General features: G+C 48.6%; 1 protein-coding gene across 11 annotated transcripts in view; it reads right to left on the bottom strand.

Moving 5' to 3' along the window:
- Positions 1-19,145, bottom strand: part of RIMBP2 (RIMS binding protein 2) — a 716,511-nt gene extending 697,366 nt beyond the window's left edge. For all 11 annotated transcript variants that reach the window (XM_068119472.2, XM_068119471.2, XM_068119470.2 and 8 more), the window contains exon 1: positions 18,922-19,145. In XM_068119472.2, coding sequence (XP_067975573.2) covers positions 18,922-18,981 — 60 coding nt within the window. In that variant the 5' untranslated portion in view covers positions 18,982-19,145. The remainder of the gene's footprint in view (positions 1-18,921) is intronic.
- Between the last annotated feature and the right edge of the window lie 2,187 nt (positions 19,146-21,332).

Raw genomic sequence — 21,332 nt, forward strand, 5'->3', positions numbered from 1 at the left:
CAGAAACGTGAAACTGTACTTCATTTAATAATGTTAAGAGCCAAAGAAAAAGTGTCATGGATGCATGTTGATTCTACTGAATCAAAGACCTTGCTTAAAACAGGAAACCTAGAGTCTGATTTGTCACAGGGTGTGACTTGACAAAAACATAAATATATTGTTCAACTTGCATAAATATTTTGTTAAGTTAAGTTCGAATTTTTTTGAAAACAACCCACTTCATCTACAAAATCTGCCTTTATGTACGAGAATGACTGCCTACATTCGTGATACTGGTAAGAAAGGATCCCTATGTGGTATTTTATGCTTGTCTGTGACTGAACTGATTCTTAACAGAAAGATTGTGGTGTGAGAATAAAGGATAGTGGTAAAGTGTGTGTTCGCGCCTTTCATCCATGGGGCATGTCCATTACAAGAAGTGATAAACTCTAAAAGCTGTGAGTCTGCAAGGCCTATCATATCAAAATGCAAACTAGAGACGTATAGCAAGTTAAAAACACCAAAGAGAATTAGTCACCCCGGGTGGTACCGATACTGGAAATTTGGGATCCTGGCCCATGGACTATAGTACCCATAAAAAAAAAATACGTTTTTTTTTTTTTTGATCACAAACACTCCCGAGAGTTACCCGAATCAACCGTAGTTGGATTTATTGAAATCCGTTAATCCGTTCTCAAGTCACAACACGACAAACAGACAGACAGACACGGCTCCAAATATAATATAGATTGTTGCGATTCATAATTTTTTTTCATATTTATTTGTTCTTTGTTTTGTTTTTCCTGTTCATCGTCATACTTTTCTTCATTATTCATTTAAAAAATTGTTCGTTGTCATTAATATGCATCCTTGTTGAATTACTAGACTGGTATACTCGTTTTAGTCGGGTCAATGTAAGGTTTGACCCCAAAAAAATTTATAATAAAGGTTTTTTTGTTTTAGGTGTATCATTAGGTTGTACTAGACCCCTGAAAAAAAGTTTACCAAAATTTGACTCCGGGAAAGTGGTTAATTAGCATATTTTCAAAATGGCACCCCCCCCAAATTTTCAATGTACAGGAAACTTTTTTATAATTCAAATTAGACCCTATAAATGTATTACAAATAGATAGAAACATGGTTGGTTTACATAATGAACACATCAGAAAACTTATATGACGTCATTATGACGTCAATGATGACGACAATGAATAATACATGCATTTTTATCAACTTTTTTCAACAAATACACACTTTGTGAAAAAAAATTTTTGAAAATTTGATCTGCCTATACAATACAGTATTTTCTGAAAGGTCTGTGAATAATACATGGTTATTGGTAGTGACGTCATGACACCATGCAACCTAGGAACAAATCCCTGCATCACCGTATGACCATATGAAGGGAAATATCATGTCAGCTGGTTGTCCTTACAGAAATAGGCAATGAAATCAAACTCGTCCATAACACACTGAATGTCAGAAACCACTAAGAGCCTTTAAGTTATGACTGTCACATACCATTAGTCATCATCGTCACTGTCTTCTGTGTCATCTTGATCCATTGGACGAACGTTGTTTGGGTTTTCACAGGATTCAAGTTGGCATTCTCCACAAGCAGAGGTGCAAGGTAAACCGTACCTCCTACATGTACAGCGCTGTGTTGTGCAAGCGGTCGTGCAATTGCAATGCACAATCTTTAACAAATTGTCCGGCGCAGGGTTTTTTGCGGTCATAACTGGTGCGAATTGATTGTCCTCAATTTTCCAACCCCAGTCAGTGGCATCCAAATTGCTCTCAAGTCCTAGCCATGTCATTATTTGATAGTACGCACGCAGGGAATGGAATTTTGTCGCAGATGCAGTTGGTGGGAGTCTAGCAGGCGCAACAAAGGATGATGCTGAAACCACTTTCTTTTTAAACACCGAATGTCGCAAAGAAGCAAGATAATCCGTTTGCTTTCCGGAAAACAGTAAAACCATCGACTGGTTACCATGCTGTTCTATTGTGTCCGCTGTCTGGCCAGGTTTGGTAAAAGCAAGTGCACAGGATTTTAACTGTTCATCCCCTTTGGCAACTTTCTCAAAGAATGTTTTCTTTCCCATCCCGAAAACCCGCGATGTGTGCCAATAGCACCGAGCACGTTCATCAACGTATGGAAACTTCCTAACATCAACGTAATGTTCTTCAGGTGGCTCCACTCTGGTGAATTGTAGATTATTTCCGAGGCCTTAAAGAACAAGGGTTGGTCGAATATCACGATTGGCGCAATCTTGTGTTTCGCTGCTAGGTCACAAATGAAACTAAGTGTGGAGAGTATGCAAGTTGGCTCACTTGGATACATGTCGATCATTGGTAGGAATGTGACAGATGATTTTCCAGGGTGGTCAGATACGCTATGAACTATGTTCATCATTCCCTGCCAGTTGGGTGTGTCCATGTGGAAACAGAATGAGAGCTCCCATAGAATGTCTACAACTGGGACAGGACAGTGAAGTTCTGGAAGTTTTTCAAACATAATGTTACGACGTGCAAATGTGGAGAAGCGATAATCAATGATATCAACCCGTGACATTTCTTTCACATTCAATTTGGAAACGTTTTTCCTATTGACAACATGGGTTGTCACCTGTCCTGGTGTTGTTGCTGCCACCATTCCCATTCCATGGAAGGTTCCTTTTCCATCCAGAGTTATGATATTGTGGTCAACATTATCAGCAGCGAATAATACTGTACCAGATGATCCTTTCCCAAGTAACTCTGGTGCAACCACATCAGCAGCATTTTGCAAGAATCTCTGCACCTCCCCATAAGAAGAGCTAAACCCCATCACAGACAAGGTGTCAATGAGAAATCGTGACTTATAGACATGGTGTAGCTGAGTAGCAAGTCCTATTTGAAGTGGCACTACAAGTGCCCGCGGGCGAACACCTTGTATTATTGACTGCCCGATAGCAGCAACTTTTTCATCTTTATCTGTCCCCACAAACAGTTTATTCAACATGGTACGCAGTGAAATCGGCAAGTAATCTAATGTAGTGTCTAGTTTGAGGCTCTGCGAAGAAGGATATCGATCAGTGACTGATGGGATTTCAGTCTTGATATCGCACTTCAGGAGCTTGGCAGCTGTAGCAATGATTGCACGTTTCTGACTTTCGGAATCACCATCTTTTGAAGTCTCGAAATAGGTACGAAGTATTTTTGCAGTTTTCCCCCTCATCGTCACTATATCCTGAAGCCCTTCTACTTCCGCTATGCATATAGAATCATTGTAGCGTTCTATCAGTTTTTGCTTCAAATATTGACTTCCATATGGCACAGAGTCTTCTTCAAGTAAGTATTCACCCATTTTGCTCACAAGTTCAGATATCGTAATTTGTTCTTCATCATTGCTTTCCAAATATTCACAAACTGTCACAAATGCTTGTCGCTGGTCCTCGTTTGTGGGCCGCCCGATGTGTTTTGGTTTTTGCACTGCCTCTGATCGAAACTGGTCTGGCATTTCCTGCCCCAATCGAAAGTAGGTATTGCAGCGTTTATGGTAAACACAGTCAGAAGCTTGCAAATTTGTACCAAGATATTCAATTCGACCCTGAACAATATGCGCCCAATCATCGTGTCTTTCTTTGCAATGTTTAACTATCGTCTGAGGGAAACAGTCAGTGAGAATCTTACCGGCACTTTCATCATGTCCATGAGTACCCTTAGAAATTTCATGGCCACAGAAGAGGCAGTCCTTTTTAGGGTCATATGGCCCTAAGCTAATACGGCGGCTCTTCTTCTTTACAGGTGATGATGATTCAGAAGAACGTTTTAAAGCCTGTTTGATTGCTTTTTCATTTGTCCACGAGGATCGACATTTCTTGTGTACTCGTTGGTTTGGTCTTGCGACAACATCATCACAACCCCTTTCTTGGCTTGATTTGTTGATTTTTTCAACACCCTTCCTTGAAAGTTTGGAAACATCAGTGTCCTTGGCGTCTTCCAAACTCGCTTTGCAAATTGGGCAGACGTCTTCGTCAAGCTCTCCGTTATCCAGTTTCAAATCCTGAAACAAAAAATATTTATTTAAGTCTTGGTAGTAAGGAAAAACAGTAATGATTCATGATATCATATGACGTAATTGAGACAGCAACGTCATTATGACGTCACAATGACGTCATAGAAATTTTCTGATGTGTTCATTAGGTAAAGCAACCATGTTTCTATCTATTTGTAATACATTTATAGGGTCTAAATTGAACAAGAATTTTTTTTTCTGTACATTGAAAATTTTGGGGGTGCCATTTTGAAAATATGCTAATTAACCACTTTCCCGGAGTCAAATTTTGGTAAACTTTTTTTCAGGGGTCTAGTACAACCTAATGATACACCTAAAACAAAAAAACCTTTATTATAATTTTTTTTGGGGTTAGGCCCTTATTTTTCATATATTGACCCGTCTATTTATTCCGAGCCCACTCTCAAGACCTTGTATCATCTCTATACGCTTGTTTGTCTAACATGTGATCGTCTCAGCTGATGTAAGGAATATGTCATTGTGTCAGAGGTGGGTGTACACCAAAGTTTCTTAAACACGAATCATAAAATCTTGATATGGATGTAATTTTTTTTTTTTTTTTGTATACTGAATCGAGGCTCGTGAAAGAGCTAACATTTATTTCACAAACAAATCAACCAGACAAACAAAATATATAAAAAGAGGGAGCGGAGGCCAAGATGGGGAGAGAAGGGGAAGACATACACCGAAAGATAGATACAGTCTCGACAAAAACACAATTGAGAAAGATCACTTAGCTTCGAAAGCGTGAGCGCATATTCCCATTACAAGCTTTAGATAATGAATTCCAGTCCCTCACGATAACTTAGATTGTACAGTACATTGAATGGTGATTTCGAGAATAATGTGTCAGTTAATTTAAATTCTCAAACCACAGAATTAGAAAATAATTTTTACCAAAATGATCACGTTTCATCCCGCTCGACACCCGAGTTCTTAACCATAAATCAATTTTCCCCAAACATGTTCACTATACTTTAAGAATGAGACGTCTTTTCTCCATATTAATATTAGAAGTCTCAGTAGAAATTTTTAACATTTATGATTATTTCTCGATAACCTTCAATTTGATGGCTCAGTCACTGGTGTGAAACATTGCTCTCAGGTGCACCCCATTCACTGTACTCAATGAACGGTTATGATTTGATAAGTAATAATAGGGTCAATAAAATAGATGGCGAAGTAGCTATATATATTCCATCGAAATTTGAACACACAATCACACATGAGTGCAATCACATGACTGATATTTTAGAAAGCCTCTGTTGAAATCAGTATCTATGGAACGCAAAATGAAATTATTGGAGTTGTGTATAAACCACCTCAAACCAAAATTCATTTAATGCTTCGATAGAGAACTTATTAATGACACATTTTTTTACAAAACCACATTTGCATTCCAAAGGGAGCTTTCAACATGAATTTGTTCAACTGTAATCAAAACCTGTTGTGCCAAGACTTCCTTTATAAAATTCTCTCAGACTCCTCCCTCCACTAAGAAATAAACCAACCAGAATCATGGATCTGTCTTCTGCCCTAATGGACAATTTTTTTAACAAATGTGTCATCTCCCTTAAAATCAGGTATCATAATATCTGATATTTCTGATCATTTCCCCATTTTTGCATGTGCATCATTATATATAAGTATTAATAATTTTTAATTTTTAATTAAAATTAAAAAATAATTTTTAATTTAATTTAATTTTTTCTAATTTTAATTATTCGATTCTTTAATTTAATTAATTTATTTAATTAAATAATTAATTAAAATAATTAAATATTAATATTAATTCAATATCAATTTTAATAATTTAATAATTTTTTATTATTTAATTTAATTTTTAATAATTTTTCCATATTAATCATTATATATATATATTGTTATGAATTTGGGGTAGGGGGAATATCTAGATTTAGATACATCTGCAGAGGTAGGTGTCCGGCTATCATGATAGGGAACCTCACCTGTAATAAGTTCTGTGTTTAGGCGGTTTGTCGGGGTGAGTGTGTACCTGTGATCATACGAGGATGATCCGGTGAAAAATAGTTCTCGGGACTAAGATAATTCCCCTGTGTGTCAGGCCTGGTGATCATACCTGTGTCCCTTATGGCAACGCACTCTTGTAGACATTAGATAGGCCCTTAGTGCACACATAAATTAAATCACCCCCCCCCCCCCTTACAATGACTGACCATAAGAACTGACCGGAAAGCCAAGCAGGCAGCGGCCGCACAGTGGTACACCATGGCTTTCACACATTGACCAGGCAGGCTGGGAGCCACACCCAGGAGAACTGGTGATTGGCCAGGGGAGGGACGAGCAACAAACACCCTCTCCTGTAGGGGAGGACATGCGATTCGTCAAAGGAAGGACAGAGAGCTTCCCCGTGATTGCGGGTGAGAAAGGTAAAGGAGCGACACACTGATTGGCCACCAATTGATGAGACCTCAGCCAATCAGTGCGGAAGGCACGAACGAACAACCAACAAGCTACGCACTGGTTGGAGGAGAAGCGCCGGTGATGTAAAAAGGTGCGAAAGGTGACGAGTAAACGAGGCACTGGTTGGTAGAGGGGGGGGGCTGACGTCACGTGACGGGAGTAAAACCTCTCGCTCGCCGGCATTTTTCTCTTTTCCTTTGGCCCTCTTGCTCTGGACTGTCCGATTGAGCTCTCCCCTTTGTCCTTCTCGTGTTGGCTGCCTTCCTGTTTGGACCTCCCTTCTGCCCTTGCTTTTTGTTCCCGTTTTGGAGTTGGTTTCGAAAGACAATGGAGCGCCGACGATTCTCTTCCCCGGCATTCACGTGCGAACGGCGAGCGTACGAGCTGCAGCAGCCAGGAGAACATTGCACGTTCGCTCGCTTGGTGCAAGAGGCCTGGTGAACGGAGGGGAGACCGGTGGAACACCAGCAAACGGGACCGAGCGGTTCGCGCTGACCAGAGTCACGTTGGACGGAGCCTGATCAACCCGACACTGCAGACAGATAAGACGCACATTCACAAACACAATAGTTCCTTCAATATCTTCCCTGTGAATCTCTGTGTGTGTAGGAGCACTCATTAAGGAGTGCTCCTACACACACACAAATCTGTGTGTAGGAGCACTCATTAAGGGGTTTCGTTTTGATCGTCGCATTCCATTGTTCTCGGGTTCCGTAATAAATATTTCTTTCTTGTACATTTTACCTCCGTCTCGGTTTAAGTTAATTTCCACAGGGAGAAGACATCGTCGGGGCTGGGAAGGTAAGCCACGGCATTTCCCCCAATCCCCCGGCTTTTGTATCGATCCGCCATTGAATTGTCGCCTCGTTAAGCTCGATACCATCCGTGGTGTACTCTCAGTCTTAACTGAGCCAGCCACACGACAATACCTAAACCACCACCGTTTCATCCGAATCTGTAACTTTTTGAAAATTAATCATGTGATTAATGTAATAAAGAAATAATTAATGAATTAATTGATTAATCAATAAATCCATAAATCAAAAATACCCTTTACAACCAAATCACTTGGTTGCTGTCATGTTGCTGTCAAATATCAGCTTCCTAACTCAAAGGATGGCTGAGGTATCGCCCGGACAAACAAACAAATGAAAAATCGGTCAGAGACCGAGGACTTGCCGGAATGTACTTTTTTTAATCGGCCATTTTGGACAAATATGGCGGCCGAACCACGTGACCGATTACGTCATCATTATTTGCTTTTCATACTCATTTATTCCTAGATTGTGCTCAAGAAATTTAATCTTGATCGGATGAAGTTTTATACTTGTCGAATTATGACGTCATAATGGAGGCACCTATGACATCATCATTAATATATTTTATTCCCCATGGAGAGTTCTTTACAATGAGCCATGTCTCAATTTTTTCTATTCAGCACTTTGAGATGTAGAGGTGCAAAGTTTTTCGGTTTTTCCAAGATGGCGGCCAAACCACGTAACCAATGACGTCATCATTATTTGTTTTCTCCACCAGTTTATGCCGACATGGCACTCAAGAAATTGCATCTTGATTGGATGAAGTTTTGTACTTGTCGAATTATCGAATTATGACGTCATAATGGAGGGCTTGGGCCGAGAGAGTTAAAAATTGGGCACATTCTATTCCAGGGCAAGGCAAATATGTGTGTAAAATATGGTGATTCTATGTGCAATGATGTAGACATAGTACTGCGCACAAACAGACCAACAGACAGAGACAGACAAACCAACCAACCAACATACTTCCCGGAATCTCTTCTGGCAAGTAACAAACAAGAAGTCGTCATGCAGAGTACGATACTTACAAAATCCACCCCCCCCCCCCCCCCCCGAAAAAAGTTTGCAATCGATCCAGTAAATTGTCCATTTCATCAAGATCAAAATTGACAATCTTGATCAAAGCTCGGGTCAATAGGATGAAAAGTGACGTTTTTAGACGAAAATTGATGATTTTAGGAGTTTGACCTTGAGTTGACCTTTGACCTCAAAAATAGTTGGTTTCCCAATTCAGTGAGGAACTATGCAAATGCTGTTAAAATTTCAAGTGAATTGGATGAAAATTGATGATTTTTCAGATGAAAATTGATGATTTTGGAAGTTTGACTTGGAGTTGACCTTTGACTTATGACCTCAAAAATAGTTGGTTTCCCAATTTAGTGACTCAATATACAAATACTGTTCAATTTTCAAGTCAATCGGATTAAAAATGGTGATTTTAGAAATTAGACCTCCAGATGACCATTGACCTTTGACCTCAAAATCAATAGGCCCCTCAATTGTGACGACCTCTACAACTTGGTGAAGTTTCGTGAAGATCGGGTGAAAATTCTGACCTGTAGCCGACTGACAAAGACAGAATAACAAAGAGAATAATGTACAAGACGAACCAATATACTTGAACAATCTTCAATTTTGCAAGTAACAAACAAGAAATATGTCATGCACAGCACGATACTTTTGAAATCCCTAAAATAAGTCGTTGGCCTATGTTGACGTCAAAAATAATTAGTGGTTGAATTTAGTGTCCTGATATGCAAATCCTCTTTAAATTTCAAGTCAATCAGATGAAAATTGAGGATTTTAGAAATTTGGCCGATGTTGACCTCGAAAATACTTGGTGGTGGAATTCAGTGTCCAGACATGCAAATCCTCGTAAAATGTCAAGTTAATCGGATGATAAATTGAGGATTTTATAAATATGACAAAGTTGGTTACGTTTGGCCTATGTTGACCTTTTGACCCCAAAAACAATATGCTTCTTGCTTATGACCAACTCCATAATTTGGTGAAGTTTCGTGAAGATCGGTTGAAAATTGTGACCTGTAGGCGACTGACATACAGATAGACAGACAGACAAATAACACACAAGACCAACCAATATACTTCAAAAATCTTCCATTTCCGCAAGTATTAACAAGCGTTACGCCTCGGTCCCCCGTCAGTGAAGTGATGCGAGTTGACAAAGTGGAAGACGCAAGGCGGCCATCTTGGATTTTGACGTGGTGACCCAATTTTCAATAGCGTTCTTCCTTATGTGTAGATACACCCACACACTAGATTAGAAGTTAGTAGTTCGTTTAGTTTTCAAGATATGCCGCTCACAAGATTCAGACATATATATGGTGGTGGCCATCTTGGATTTTGACGTGGTGACCCTATTTTCAATCGCGTTCTTCCTTATGCCGAGATACACCCACACACCAGATTAGAAGTTGGTACTTCGCTTATTTTTCAAGATATTCTGCTCACATGGTTCAGACATACATGGCGGCGGCCATCTTGGATTTTGACGTGGGTTGCACCCACACACGGACGGACGGACGGACAAACCATAGTCCCCCTTCCGCTCCGTGGTGCGACGGGGGACAAAAACGGTGCGTGCCACTTCCTTGCTTGACGCTCAGCATTCAAAAGGACAGAGCAACGCTGGGAAGTCAGTGGCAAACCACCCAGTGTAACCCTTGCCAAGAAACTACTTCAGCAACCCCAGCACTCTGTAAAGAGTGCCGTACATCAGCTCAAAATCAAGCATCAACTTCTCTTCTATGTAGATTCTACTGAAACAAACACGACCATCAATCCTCCCATCAACTCGCTTGGAGACACCTCTGGAGCACATGGTTCATTTTAAGTGCATCTTGGAAGAGCCTCGTTACAAAGTGTCAAACTGCTTCACCTTGCGAACACAATAAGTGTCAAAATACAAAATACATTATGGTAGACTTGTCACGTGGTAGAAAAAAAATATTGAACACCTTCCTAAGAGCAGTGCTTTGTGGCAAACCATCTCAAGGCAAATGCAAGGGCCGACATTATATCCTCGACTCCTCGAGGTTTGCACGCCACCCTCTACAACATTATATCCTAGACTCCTAGAGGTTTGCACGCCACCCTCTACAACATTATATCCTCGACTCCTCGAGGTTTGCACGCCACCCTCTACAACATTATATCCTAGACTCCTAGAGGTTTGCACGCCATACTCTACATTATATCCTCGACTCCTAGAGGTTTGCACGCCATACTCTACAACATTATATCCTCGACTCCTAGAGGTTTGCACGCCACCCTCTCCGACATTATATCATCAACTCCTAGAGGTTTGCACGCCATACTCTACAACATTATATCCTCGACTCCTCGAGGTTTGCACGCCACCCTCTACAACATTATATCCTAGACTCCTAGAGGTTTGCACGCCATACTCTACATTATATCCTCGACTCCTAGAGGTTTGCACGCCATACTCTACAACATTATATCCTCGACTCCTAGAGGTTTGCACGCCACCCTCTCCGACATTATATCATCAACTCCTAGAGGTTTGCACGCCATACTCTACAACATTTTATCCTCGACTCCTCGAGGCTTGCACGCCACCCTCTACAACATTATATCCTCGACTCCTAGAGGTTTGCACGCCACCCTCTCCGACATTATATCATCAACTCCTAGAGGTTTGCACGCCATACTCTACAACATTATATCCTCGACTCCTCGAGGTTTGCACGCCACCCTCTACAACATTATATCCTAGACTCCTAGAGGTTTGCACGCCATACTCTACATTATATCCTCGACTCCTAGAGGTTTGCACGCCATACTCTACAACATTATATCCTCGACTCCTAGAGGTTTGCACGCCACCCTCTCCGACATTATATCATCAACTCCTAGAGGTTTGCACGCCATACTCTACAACATTTTATCCTCGACTCCTCGAGGCTTGCACGCCACCCTCTACAACATTATATCCTCGACTCCTAGAGGTTTGCACGCCACCCTCTCCGACATTATATCATCAACTCCTAGAGGTTTGCACGCCATACTCTACAACCTTATATCCTCGACTCCTCGAGGCTTGCACGCCACCCTCTACAACATTATATCCTCGATTCCTAGAGGTTTGCACGCCATACTCTACAACTTTATATCCTCGGCTCCTAGAGGTTTGCACGCCATACTCTACAACATTATATCCTCGACTCCTAGAGGTTTGCACGCCGTACTCGACATTATATCCTCGACTCCTAGAGGTTTGCACGCCATACTCTACAACATTATATCCTCGACTCCTAGAGGTTTGCACGCCACCCTCTACAACATTATATCCTCGACTCCTCGAGGTTTGCAAGCCATCCTCTACAACATTATATCCTCGACTCCTAGAGGTTTGCAAGCCATCCTCTACAACATTATATCCTCGACTCCTCGAGGTTTGCATGCCACCCTCTACGACGTTATATCCTCAACTCCTAGAGGTTTGCACGGCACCCTCTCCGACGTTATATCCTCAACTCCTAGAGGTTTGCATGCCACCCTCTCCGACGTTATATCCTCAACTCCTCGAGGTTTGCACGCCACCCTCTCCGACGTTATATCCTCAACTCCTAGAGGTTTGCATGCCACCCTCTCCGACGTTATATCCTCAACTCCTAGAGGTTTGCACGCCACCCTCTCCGACGTTATATCCTCAACTCCTAGAGGTTTGCACGCCACCCTCTCCGACGTTATATCCTCAACTCCTAGAGGTTTGCACGCCACCCTCTCTGACGTTATATCCTCGACTCCTAGAGGTTTGCACGCCACCCTCTACAACATTATATCCTCGACTCCTCGAGGTTTGCAAGCCATCCTCTACAACATTATATCCTCGACTCCTAGAGGTTTGCAAGCCATCCTCTACATTATATCCTCGACTCCTCGAGGTTTGCACACCACCCTTTCCGACATTATATCATCGATTCCTAGAGGTTTGCCCGACACCCTCTCCGACATTATATCATCGACTCCTAGAGGTTTGCTCGCCACCCTCTCCGACATTATATCATCGATTCCTAGAGGTTTGCACGACACCCTCTCCGACATTATATCATCGACTCCTAGAGGTTTGCTCGCCACCCTCTCCGACATATCCTCGACTCCTAGAGGTTTGCACGCCACCCTCTCCGACGTTATATCCTCGACTCCTAGAGGTTTGCACACCACCCTCTCCGACATTATATCCTCGACACTGAGAGGTTTGCATGCCACCCTCTCCGCCATTATATCCTCGACTCCTAGAGGTTTGCACGCCACTCTCTCTGACATATCCTCGACTCCTAGAGGTTTGCACTCCACCCTCTCCGACATTATATCCTCGACTCCTAGAGGTTTGCACGCCACTCTCCGACATATCCTCGACTCCTAAAGGTTTGCACGCCACCCTCTCCGACGTTATATCCTCGACTCCTAGAGGTTTGCACACCACCCTCTCCGACATTATATCCTCGACACTGAGAGGTTTGCACGCCACCCTCTCCGACATTATATCCTCGACTCCTAGAGGTTTGCACGCCACTCTCTCTGACATATCCTCGACTCCGAGAGGTTTGCACGCCACCCTCTCCGACATTATATCCTCGACTCCTAGAGGTTTGCACGCCACCCTCTCTGACATATCCTCGACTCCTAAAGGTTTGCACGCCACCCTCTCCGACATATCCTCGACTCCTAGAGGTTTGCACGCCACCCTCTCCGACATATCCTCGACTCCTAGAGGTTTGCACGCCACCCTCTCCGACATTATATCCTCGACTCCTAGAGGTTTGCACGCCACCCTCTCCGACATATCCTCGACTCCTAGAGGTTTGCACGCCACCCTCTCCGACATTATATCCTCGACTCCTAGAGGTTTGCATGCCACCCTCTCCGACATTATATCCTCGACTCCTAGAGGTTTGCACGCCACCCTCTCCGGCATTATATCCTCGACTCCTAGAGGTTTGCACGCCACCCTCTCCGACATATCCTCGACTCCTAGAGGTTTGCACACCACCCTCTCCGACGTTATATCCTCGACTCCTAGAGGTTTGCACACCACTCTCTCCGACATATCCTCGACTCCTAGAGGTTTGCACACCACCCTCTCCGACGTTATATCCTCGACTCCTAGAGGACGCCAGCTGCCGGAACGAGTCCGCCTCGCGTTGACCGGTTCTGCGACGACGGAACCCCGGGCTCTCGCTGCCGAAGCCGACAAGTTCTTCGCGACGTTGGACACCCAGGCGAGTTTTGGCGCAGCCGTCGCGGCTCTCGGGGCTGACCCTGATGCTGATGCACAACACCTCGTGGATCTCGAGGCTGATGCGAATTTCGTGTCCGCCGCAACGCCCCGCCCACCGCCGCGGAGAAAACCGTGGCCTCCGCCGCCTTCGCCGCAAACCTGGTGTTTTTTCCACGCCAAGTTTGGCCACGAGGCTCGGCAATGTCGCCCGCCGTGCTCATTCTGCAGGTCGGGAAACGCCCGGGCCGGCCCTCGGTAGTGGCACTGAGCACCGGCCGTGCCAACAGCCTACTGTTCATCACGGACACCTTATCCGGGTGCCGTTACCTGTGCGACACGGGAGGGCAGGTGAGTGTCGTTCCCGCCGGTACGTCCGACAAGCAGTCCGTGGGCCGGGGCCCCCCTGCCAACGATACGTCCATTCGCACGTACGGAAAACGCTGCCTTTCTCTGCGGTTCGGAGAGCAGGTTTTCCGATGGTCGTTCGTCACTGCCGACGTGCCTATGGCACTGCTCGGCGCGGACTTCCTGTGTGCCAATGGTCTACTGGTGGACGTCAAGCACAGAAGGCTTGTCCAGGCTGAGACGTTCAGCTCGCTCGCTTGCGCGCTGCCCGCCTCGTTGAGCGGCTCATCGAGCGGCTCACCGAGCGGCTTGCTGAGTGGTTCCGTTCCGGCCAGGTTCATCTGTACGCTTCCGGCAGCGAACGAATTCACCCGCCTCCTCGCGGGTTTCCCGGCCCTCACGCGGCCCACCTTCTCGGCGGGGGCCATCAAGCACGGGGTGGAACACCACATCCCCACCGCCGGGCCACCGGTCTACGCCCGGGCACGCCGCCTCGAGCCGACGAAGCTCGCCGTAGCTAAAGCGAAGTTCGCTATGCTGGAGCGGCTCGGCATCTTGCGGCGCTCCGAGAGTGCTTGGGCGTCGCCGCTTCATATCGTGCCAAAGCCCGGCGGGGGATAGCGTCCGTGCGGGGACTACCGGCGCCTCAACGACGCCACCACCCCCGACCGCTACCCCGTCCCCCACATCCAGGACTTCTCCGCCCGGTTGGCGGGCATGTCCTTCTTTTCGAAGGTGGACCTCATACGCGGCTACCATCAGGTCCCCGTCAGGCCGGAGGACATCCCGAAGACGGCTGTCATCACGCCGTTTGGACTTTTCGAATTTCTTCGGATGCCCTTCGGTTTGAAGAATGCGGCTCAGGCGTTCCAGCGCCTAATGGACAGCGTCTTGCGCGACTTGGATTTCGTCTACGTGTACCTGGACGACGTCCTCGTCGCCAGCATGTCCCGTGAAGAGCACCTACACCATCTCCGCACGCTCTTCGAACGTCTGGGCCAGCATGGCGTCATCGTGAACCCCGCCAAGTGCCGGTTCGGCGTCGCCGACATGGACTTTTTGGGGCACCGCGTCACCAGGCACGGGGCCGTCCCCCTACCGGCCAAGGTGGAGGCGGTGAAGGGGTTTCCGCGCCCCCGCACGATCAAGGGGCTCCAGGAGTTCCTAGGCATGGTAAACTTTTACCATCGGTTCCTGCCCCGCATCGCCCAGCTCCTGCGCCCCTTGCACGAGGCCCTCCGGGGCAAGCCGGGAAAAGGTGGCGTTACCTGGACCGAGCAGATGGACGCGGCGTTCACGGGCGCGAAGCTCGCCTTGGCTAACGCCACCATGCTCGCGCACCCGGCGCCCGATGCACCGATCGCCCTCACCACCGATGCCTCGGACTACGCGGTGGGCGCGGTGCACGAGCAATGGGTGTGTGGTGCCTGGCAACCGTTGGCGTTCTTCAGCCGGCAGCTTCGCCCGCCCAAACACCGCTATAGTACCTTCGACCGCGAGTTGCTCGGGCTTCACCTGGCGGTCAGGCACTTCCGCCATCTGCTCGAGGGCCGTGCGTTCACGGCCTTCGTCGACCACAAGCCACTGGTTTTCGCGATGGGCAAGGTCGCCGAGCCGTGGTCGGCCCGGCAGCAGCGTCACCTCTCGGCCGTGTCTGAGTACACGACGGACATCCGGCACGTCGCGGGGAAGGACAACCCGGTGGCGGATTGCCTTTCCCGGTCCGTCGCCCACGCAGTCCACCTTGGCATCGACTATGCCCGGATGGTGGCGGACCAGGCCGCCGACCCCGGCGTCCAGGCCTTGCGGACCGCCGTCACGGGCCTCCGCATCACCGAGGTGCCGTTCGACGGCGCGGCCCTCTTGTGCGACGTCTCCCTCGGACGGCCTCACCCCATCGTGCCCGTGGGCTGGCAGCGCCAGGTTTTTGACGCCATACACGGCCTGTCCCACCCAGGCACGAAGGCCTCCCAGAGGTTGGTCGCCGACAAGTTTGTCTGGCATGGCCTCCGGAAAGCCGTCCGCGGCTGGACCAGGACGTGCCTCGCGTGCCAGCGCGCGAAGGTGCACCAGCACACCCAGGCCCCATTGGCCCCGTTTACGGTGCCGGCACGTAGGTTCGACCACGTGCACGTGGACCTGGTGGGACCTCTGCCCCCCTCGCGGGGTTTCACCCACATCCTCACCATGGTGGACCGCACCACCCGGTGGCCGGAGGCCGTGCCTTTGGCAGCGACGACGGCGGCGGACATCGTGCAAGCGTTCATCACCACCTGGGTCGCCCGGTTCGGCGCCCCCTCGGACATCTCGTCCGACCGTGGCCCCCAGTTCACCTCGGAACTCTGGGGGGCGGTCGCGCGGGGGCTCGGGGTCCAGCTGCACCGAACCACGGCCTACCACGCCCAGGCCAACGGCCTGTGCGAGCGGTTCCACCGCTCGTTGAAGGCCGCGCTCTGGGCCACCCACCGCAACGGCGGCTGGGTCGACAGGCTCCCCTGGGTCCTGCTGGGCCTCCGGACGGCGCCCAAGGACGACCTGTGCGCATCCGTGGCGGAGTTGGTCTTCGGACAACCACTGCGGGTGCCGGGCAAGTTCCTCCCCGACCCCACGGCACCATGGTCCGCGGCGCAGGAGCGCTCCGCGCTGCAGGAGACCGCCCGGAGGTTCGCCCCGGTGCCGACGGCGCACCACGAGCACCTGCCTACGCACGTCGCCCCGGAGCTTCGCACCGCGGAGTACGTCTTCGTCCGGCACGACGCCCACCGGACACCACTGCGGCCCCCGTACGACGGGCCTTTCCACGTGCTGGAGACTGGGGGTGAAACATTTCACCTTGGAAATCGGCGGCACTCCCGACCGCGTCTCGGTGGATCGCCTCAAGCCGACCCACCTCGACGTGGACCACCCACCGCCGGTGGCTCGGCCCCCGCGTCGGGGCCGCCCCCCTGCGGGCGGACCCCCGGCACCGCCCAGGCCCGCCGGCACGCCGCCCCCCGGTCCTGCACCCATCCCGGGTGCAACCGGAGGCATCCCTGCACCCCGGACCCCGCCAGTCGCCAGGGGGCGCTTCGGCCGGGTCATCCAGTTGCCCCACAAACTGGCCCTCCAGGTGCGCGGGAATTCTGGGGGGGCGCGTGTGGCGGACACGAAAGCTCACTGGCGTGAGGGCATCATTCCACGCACCAAGTGGGCGGCGGCCACGCCCGAGGGGTAGGCGTGGCCGCGGGATATACACCGGGTGCGCAGCCCGGAGCGCTCCAGTGCTACAGTGAGCTCTGATAATAAAGACTCTTAAACTTACTGCGTTGTCCACTTCCTTCTTGTTGTACAAGTAAGCGCGCGTAGCACCGCGCTTTAGGGTAATACTAATGTAATGGGGTCCGTCATATGGAGGGTAATACTCATGTAATAGGGTCCAGGGGCGGATCCAGGGGTGGGGGGAGTGCAGGGGGTGCGCATCCCCCCCCCCCCCCCCCCCCTTCGATCCAGGATGAGGGTGCAGGCGGTGCGAATCTGCTGAACTGTTGGACCAGGGAAAAACACAAGGAACTGCAGAAACTTCCAAGAACGCACGAAATGCCGTTTCTGACGATCAATTTATTCAAATTTCCTGGGGGACGACCCCCAGGCCCCCCCTAACCCTACCCCCCCTCCCCCCCCCCACCCCACCAGCGCTATGGTTTCATGCAACCCCCGTCAAAAAAATCCTGGATCCGCCCCTGGGGTCCATCATATAGAGGGTAATACTAATGTAATCGGGTCCATCATATAGAGGGTAATACTAATGTAATACTAATAGGGTCCGTCATATCGAGGGTAATACTAATGTAATAGGGTCCATCATATAGAGGGTAATACTAATGTAATACTAATAGGGTCCATCATATAGAGGGTAATACTAATGCTATGGGGTCCATCATATAGAGGGTAATACTAATGTAATACTAATAGGGTCCGTCATATAGAGGGTAATACTAATGCAATGGGGTCCGTCATATCGAGGGTAATACGAATGTAATACTAATAGAGTCCGTCATATAGAGGGTAATACTAATGCAATGGGGTCCGTCATATAGAGGGTAATACTAATGTAATAGGGTCCGTCATATAGAGGGTAATACTAATGTAATAGGGTCCGTCATATAGAGGGTAATACGAATGTAATAGGGTCCGACATATCGAGGGTAATACTAATGTAATATGGTCCGTCATATAGAGGGTAATACTAATGTAATAGGGTCCGTCATATAGAGGGTAATACTATTGTAATATGGTCCGACATATCGAGGGTAATACTAATGTAATAGGGTCCGTCATATAGAGGGTAATACTAATGTAATAACGTCCATCGTATAGAGGGTAATACTAATGTAATAGAGTCCGTCATATAGAGGGTAATACTAATGAAATAACGTCCATCGTATAGAGGGTAATACTAATGTAATATGGTCCGACATATCGAGGGTAATACTAATGTAATAGGGTCCGTCATATAGAGGGTAATACTAATGTAATAACATCCATCGTATAGAGGGTAATACTAATGTAATACGGTCCGTCATATAGAGGGTAATACTAATGTAATGGGGTCCGACATATCGAGGGTATTATACTAATGTAATAGAGTCCGTCATATAGAGGGTAATACTATAAATGTAATAGGGTCCGTCATATAGAGGGTAATACTAATGTAATAGGGTCCGACATATCGAGGGTAATACTAATGTAATAGGGTCCGTCATATAGAGGGTAATACTATAAATGTAATAGGGTCCGTCGGTCCCCCTTCCTCCCCTCACCAACAAGCACAGGTGCGCGCGTGCGCGTTTGTGTCGCCGAGGCCTAAATATCACGTGACATGATAACAACACGTTATATTCATGTTTAATGTCGACTATCATAGATAATGACGTCATTATAATGAGGAATATATTGAAATGTTCCGAATAAACGACACGAACCGTTCCCGGATGTCGCTCGGAGTCCTGAGTTCAGCTCGCGATGTTTACCTTCCAATGGTCGATCGGGTCACCGTGACCATGAGGACGACGTGCCGGTGCCGCCTTCATTTAGCCCGAGGTTCTTGGAGCCGACATGACGATCGCGATCGCTCGGTCGCCTCACCCTCGGATCCGTCCCCGCTCTTCTTCTCCGCTCTTCTGACACCGAGATCTGAGGGGACAAACCCGCCCCTCGTGGCGAATCGGTACTAATACGGGGAACCCGACTTCGAGGGGTGAACCGGTACTAATACGGGGAACCCGACTTCAAGGGGTGACCGGTACTAATACGGGGAACCCGACTTCGAGGGGGTGAACCGGTACTAATACGGGGAACCCGACTTCGAGGGGGTGAACCGGTACTAATACGGGGAACCAGACTTCAAGGGGTGAACCGGTACTAATACGGGGAACCCGACTTCAAGGGGTGACCGGTACTAATACGGGGAACCCGACTTCGAGGGGGTGAACCGGTACTAATACGGGGAACCCGACTTCGAGGGGGTGAACCGGTACTAATACGGGGAACCCGATTTCGAGGGGGTGAACCGGTACTAATACGGGGAACCCGACTTCGAGGGGGTGAACCGGTACTAATACGGGGAACCCGACTTCGAGGGGGTGAACCGGTACTAATACGGGGAACCCGACTTCGAGGGGGTGAACCAGTACTAATACGGGGAACCCGACTTCGAGGGGGTGAACCGGTACTAATACGGGGAACCCGACTTCGAGGGGGTGAACCGGTACTAATACGGGGAACCCGACTTCGAGGGGGTGAACCGGTACTAATACGGGGAACCCGACTTCGAGGGGGTGAACCGGTACTAATACGGGGAACCCGACTTCAAGGGGTGAACCGGTACTAATACGGGGAACCCGACTTCGAGGGGGTGAATCGGTACTAATACGGGGAACCCGACTTCGAGGGGGTGAACCGGTACTAATACGGGGAACCCGATTTCGAGGGGGTGAACCGGTACTAATACGGGGAACCCGACTTCGAGGGGGTGAACCGGTACTAATACGGGGAACCCGACTTCGAGGGGGTGAACCGGTACTAATACGGGGAACCCGACTTCGAGGGGGTGAACTGGTACCAATACGGGGAACCCGACTTCGAGGGGGTGAACCGGTACTAATACGGGGAACCCGACTTCGAGGGGGTGAACCGGTACTAATACGGGGAACCCGACTTCGAGGGGGTGAACCAGTACTAATACGGGGAACCCGACTTCGAGGGGGTGAACCGGTACTAATACGGGGAACCCGACTTCGAGGGGGTGAACCGGAACTAATACGGGGAACCCGACTTCGAGGGGGTGAACCGGTACTAATACGGGGAACCCGACTTCGAGGGGATGAACCGGTACTAATACGGGGAACCCGACTTCGAGGGGGTGAACCGGTACTAATACGGGGAACCCGACTTCGAGGGGGTGAACCGGTACTAATACGGGGAACCCGACTTCGAGGGGGTGAACCGGTACTAATACGGGGAACCCGACTTCGAGGGGATGAACCGGTACTAATACGAGGAACCCGACTTTGAGGGGGTGAACCGGTACTAATACGAGGAACCCGACTTCGAGGGGGTGAACCGGTACTAATACGGGGAACCCGACTTCTAGGGGGTGAACCGGTACTAATACGGGGAACCCGACTTCTAGGGGGTGAACCGGGACTAATACGGGGAACCCGACTTCTAGGGGGTGAACCGGTACTAATACAGGGAACCTGACTTCTAGGGGGTGAACCGGTACTAATACGGGGAACCCGACTTCGAGGGGTTGAACCGGTACTAATACGGGGAACCCGACTTCTCGGGGGTGAACCGGTACTAATACGGGGAACCCGACTTCTAGGGGGTGAACCGGTACTAATATGGGGAATCCGACTTCTAGGGGGTGAACCGGTACTAATACGGGGAACCCGACTTCTATCGGGTGAATCGGTACTAATACGGGGAACCCGACTTCGAGGGGGTGAACCGGTACTAATACGGGGAACCCGACTTCGAGGGGGTGAACCGGTACTAATACGGGGAACCCAACTTCGAAGGAGTGAACCAGTACTAATACGGGGAACCCGACTTCGAGGGGGTGAACCGGTACTAATATGGGGAATCCGACTTCTAGGGGGTGAACCGGTACTAATACGGGGAACCCGACTTCTATCGGGTGAATCGGTACTAATACGGGGAACCCGACTTCGAGGGGGTGAACCGGTACTAATACGGGGAACCCGACTTCGAGGGGGTGAACCGGTACTAATACGGGGAACCCGACTTCGAGGGGGTGAACCAGTACTAATACGGGGAACCCGACTTCGAGGGGGTGAACCGGTACTAATACGGGGAACCCGACTTCGAGGGGGTGAACCGGTACTAATACGGGGAACCCGACTTCGAGGGGGTGAAC

Source organism: Myxine glutinosa, chromosome 6 (genome assembly GCF_964187855.1).
Source record: "Myxine glutinosa chromosome 6, kmMyxGlut1.1, whole genome shotgun sequence".
Taxonomy (NCBI): Eukaryota; Metazoa; Chordata; class Myxini; order Myxiniformes; family Myxinidae; genus Myxine; species Myxine glutinosa.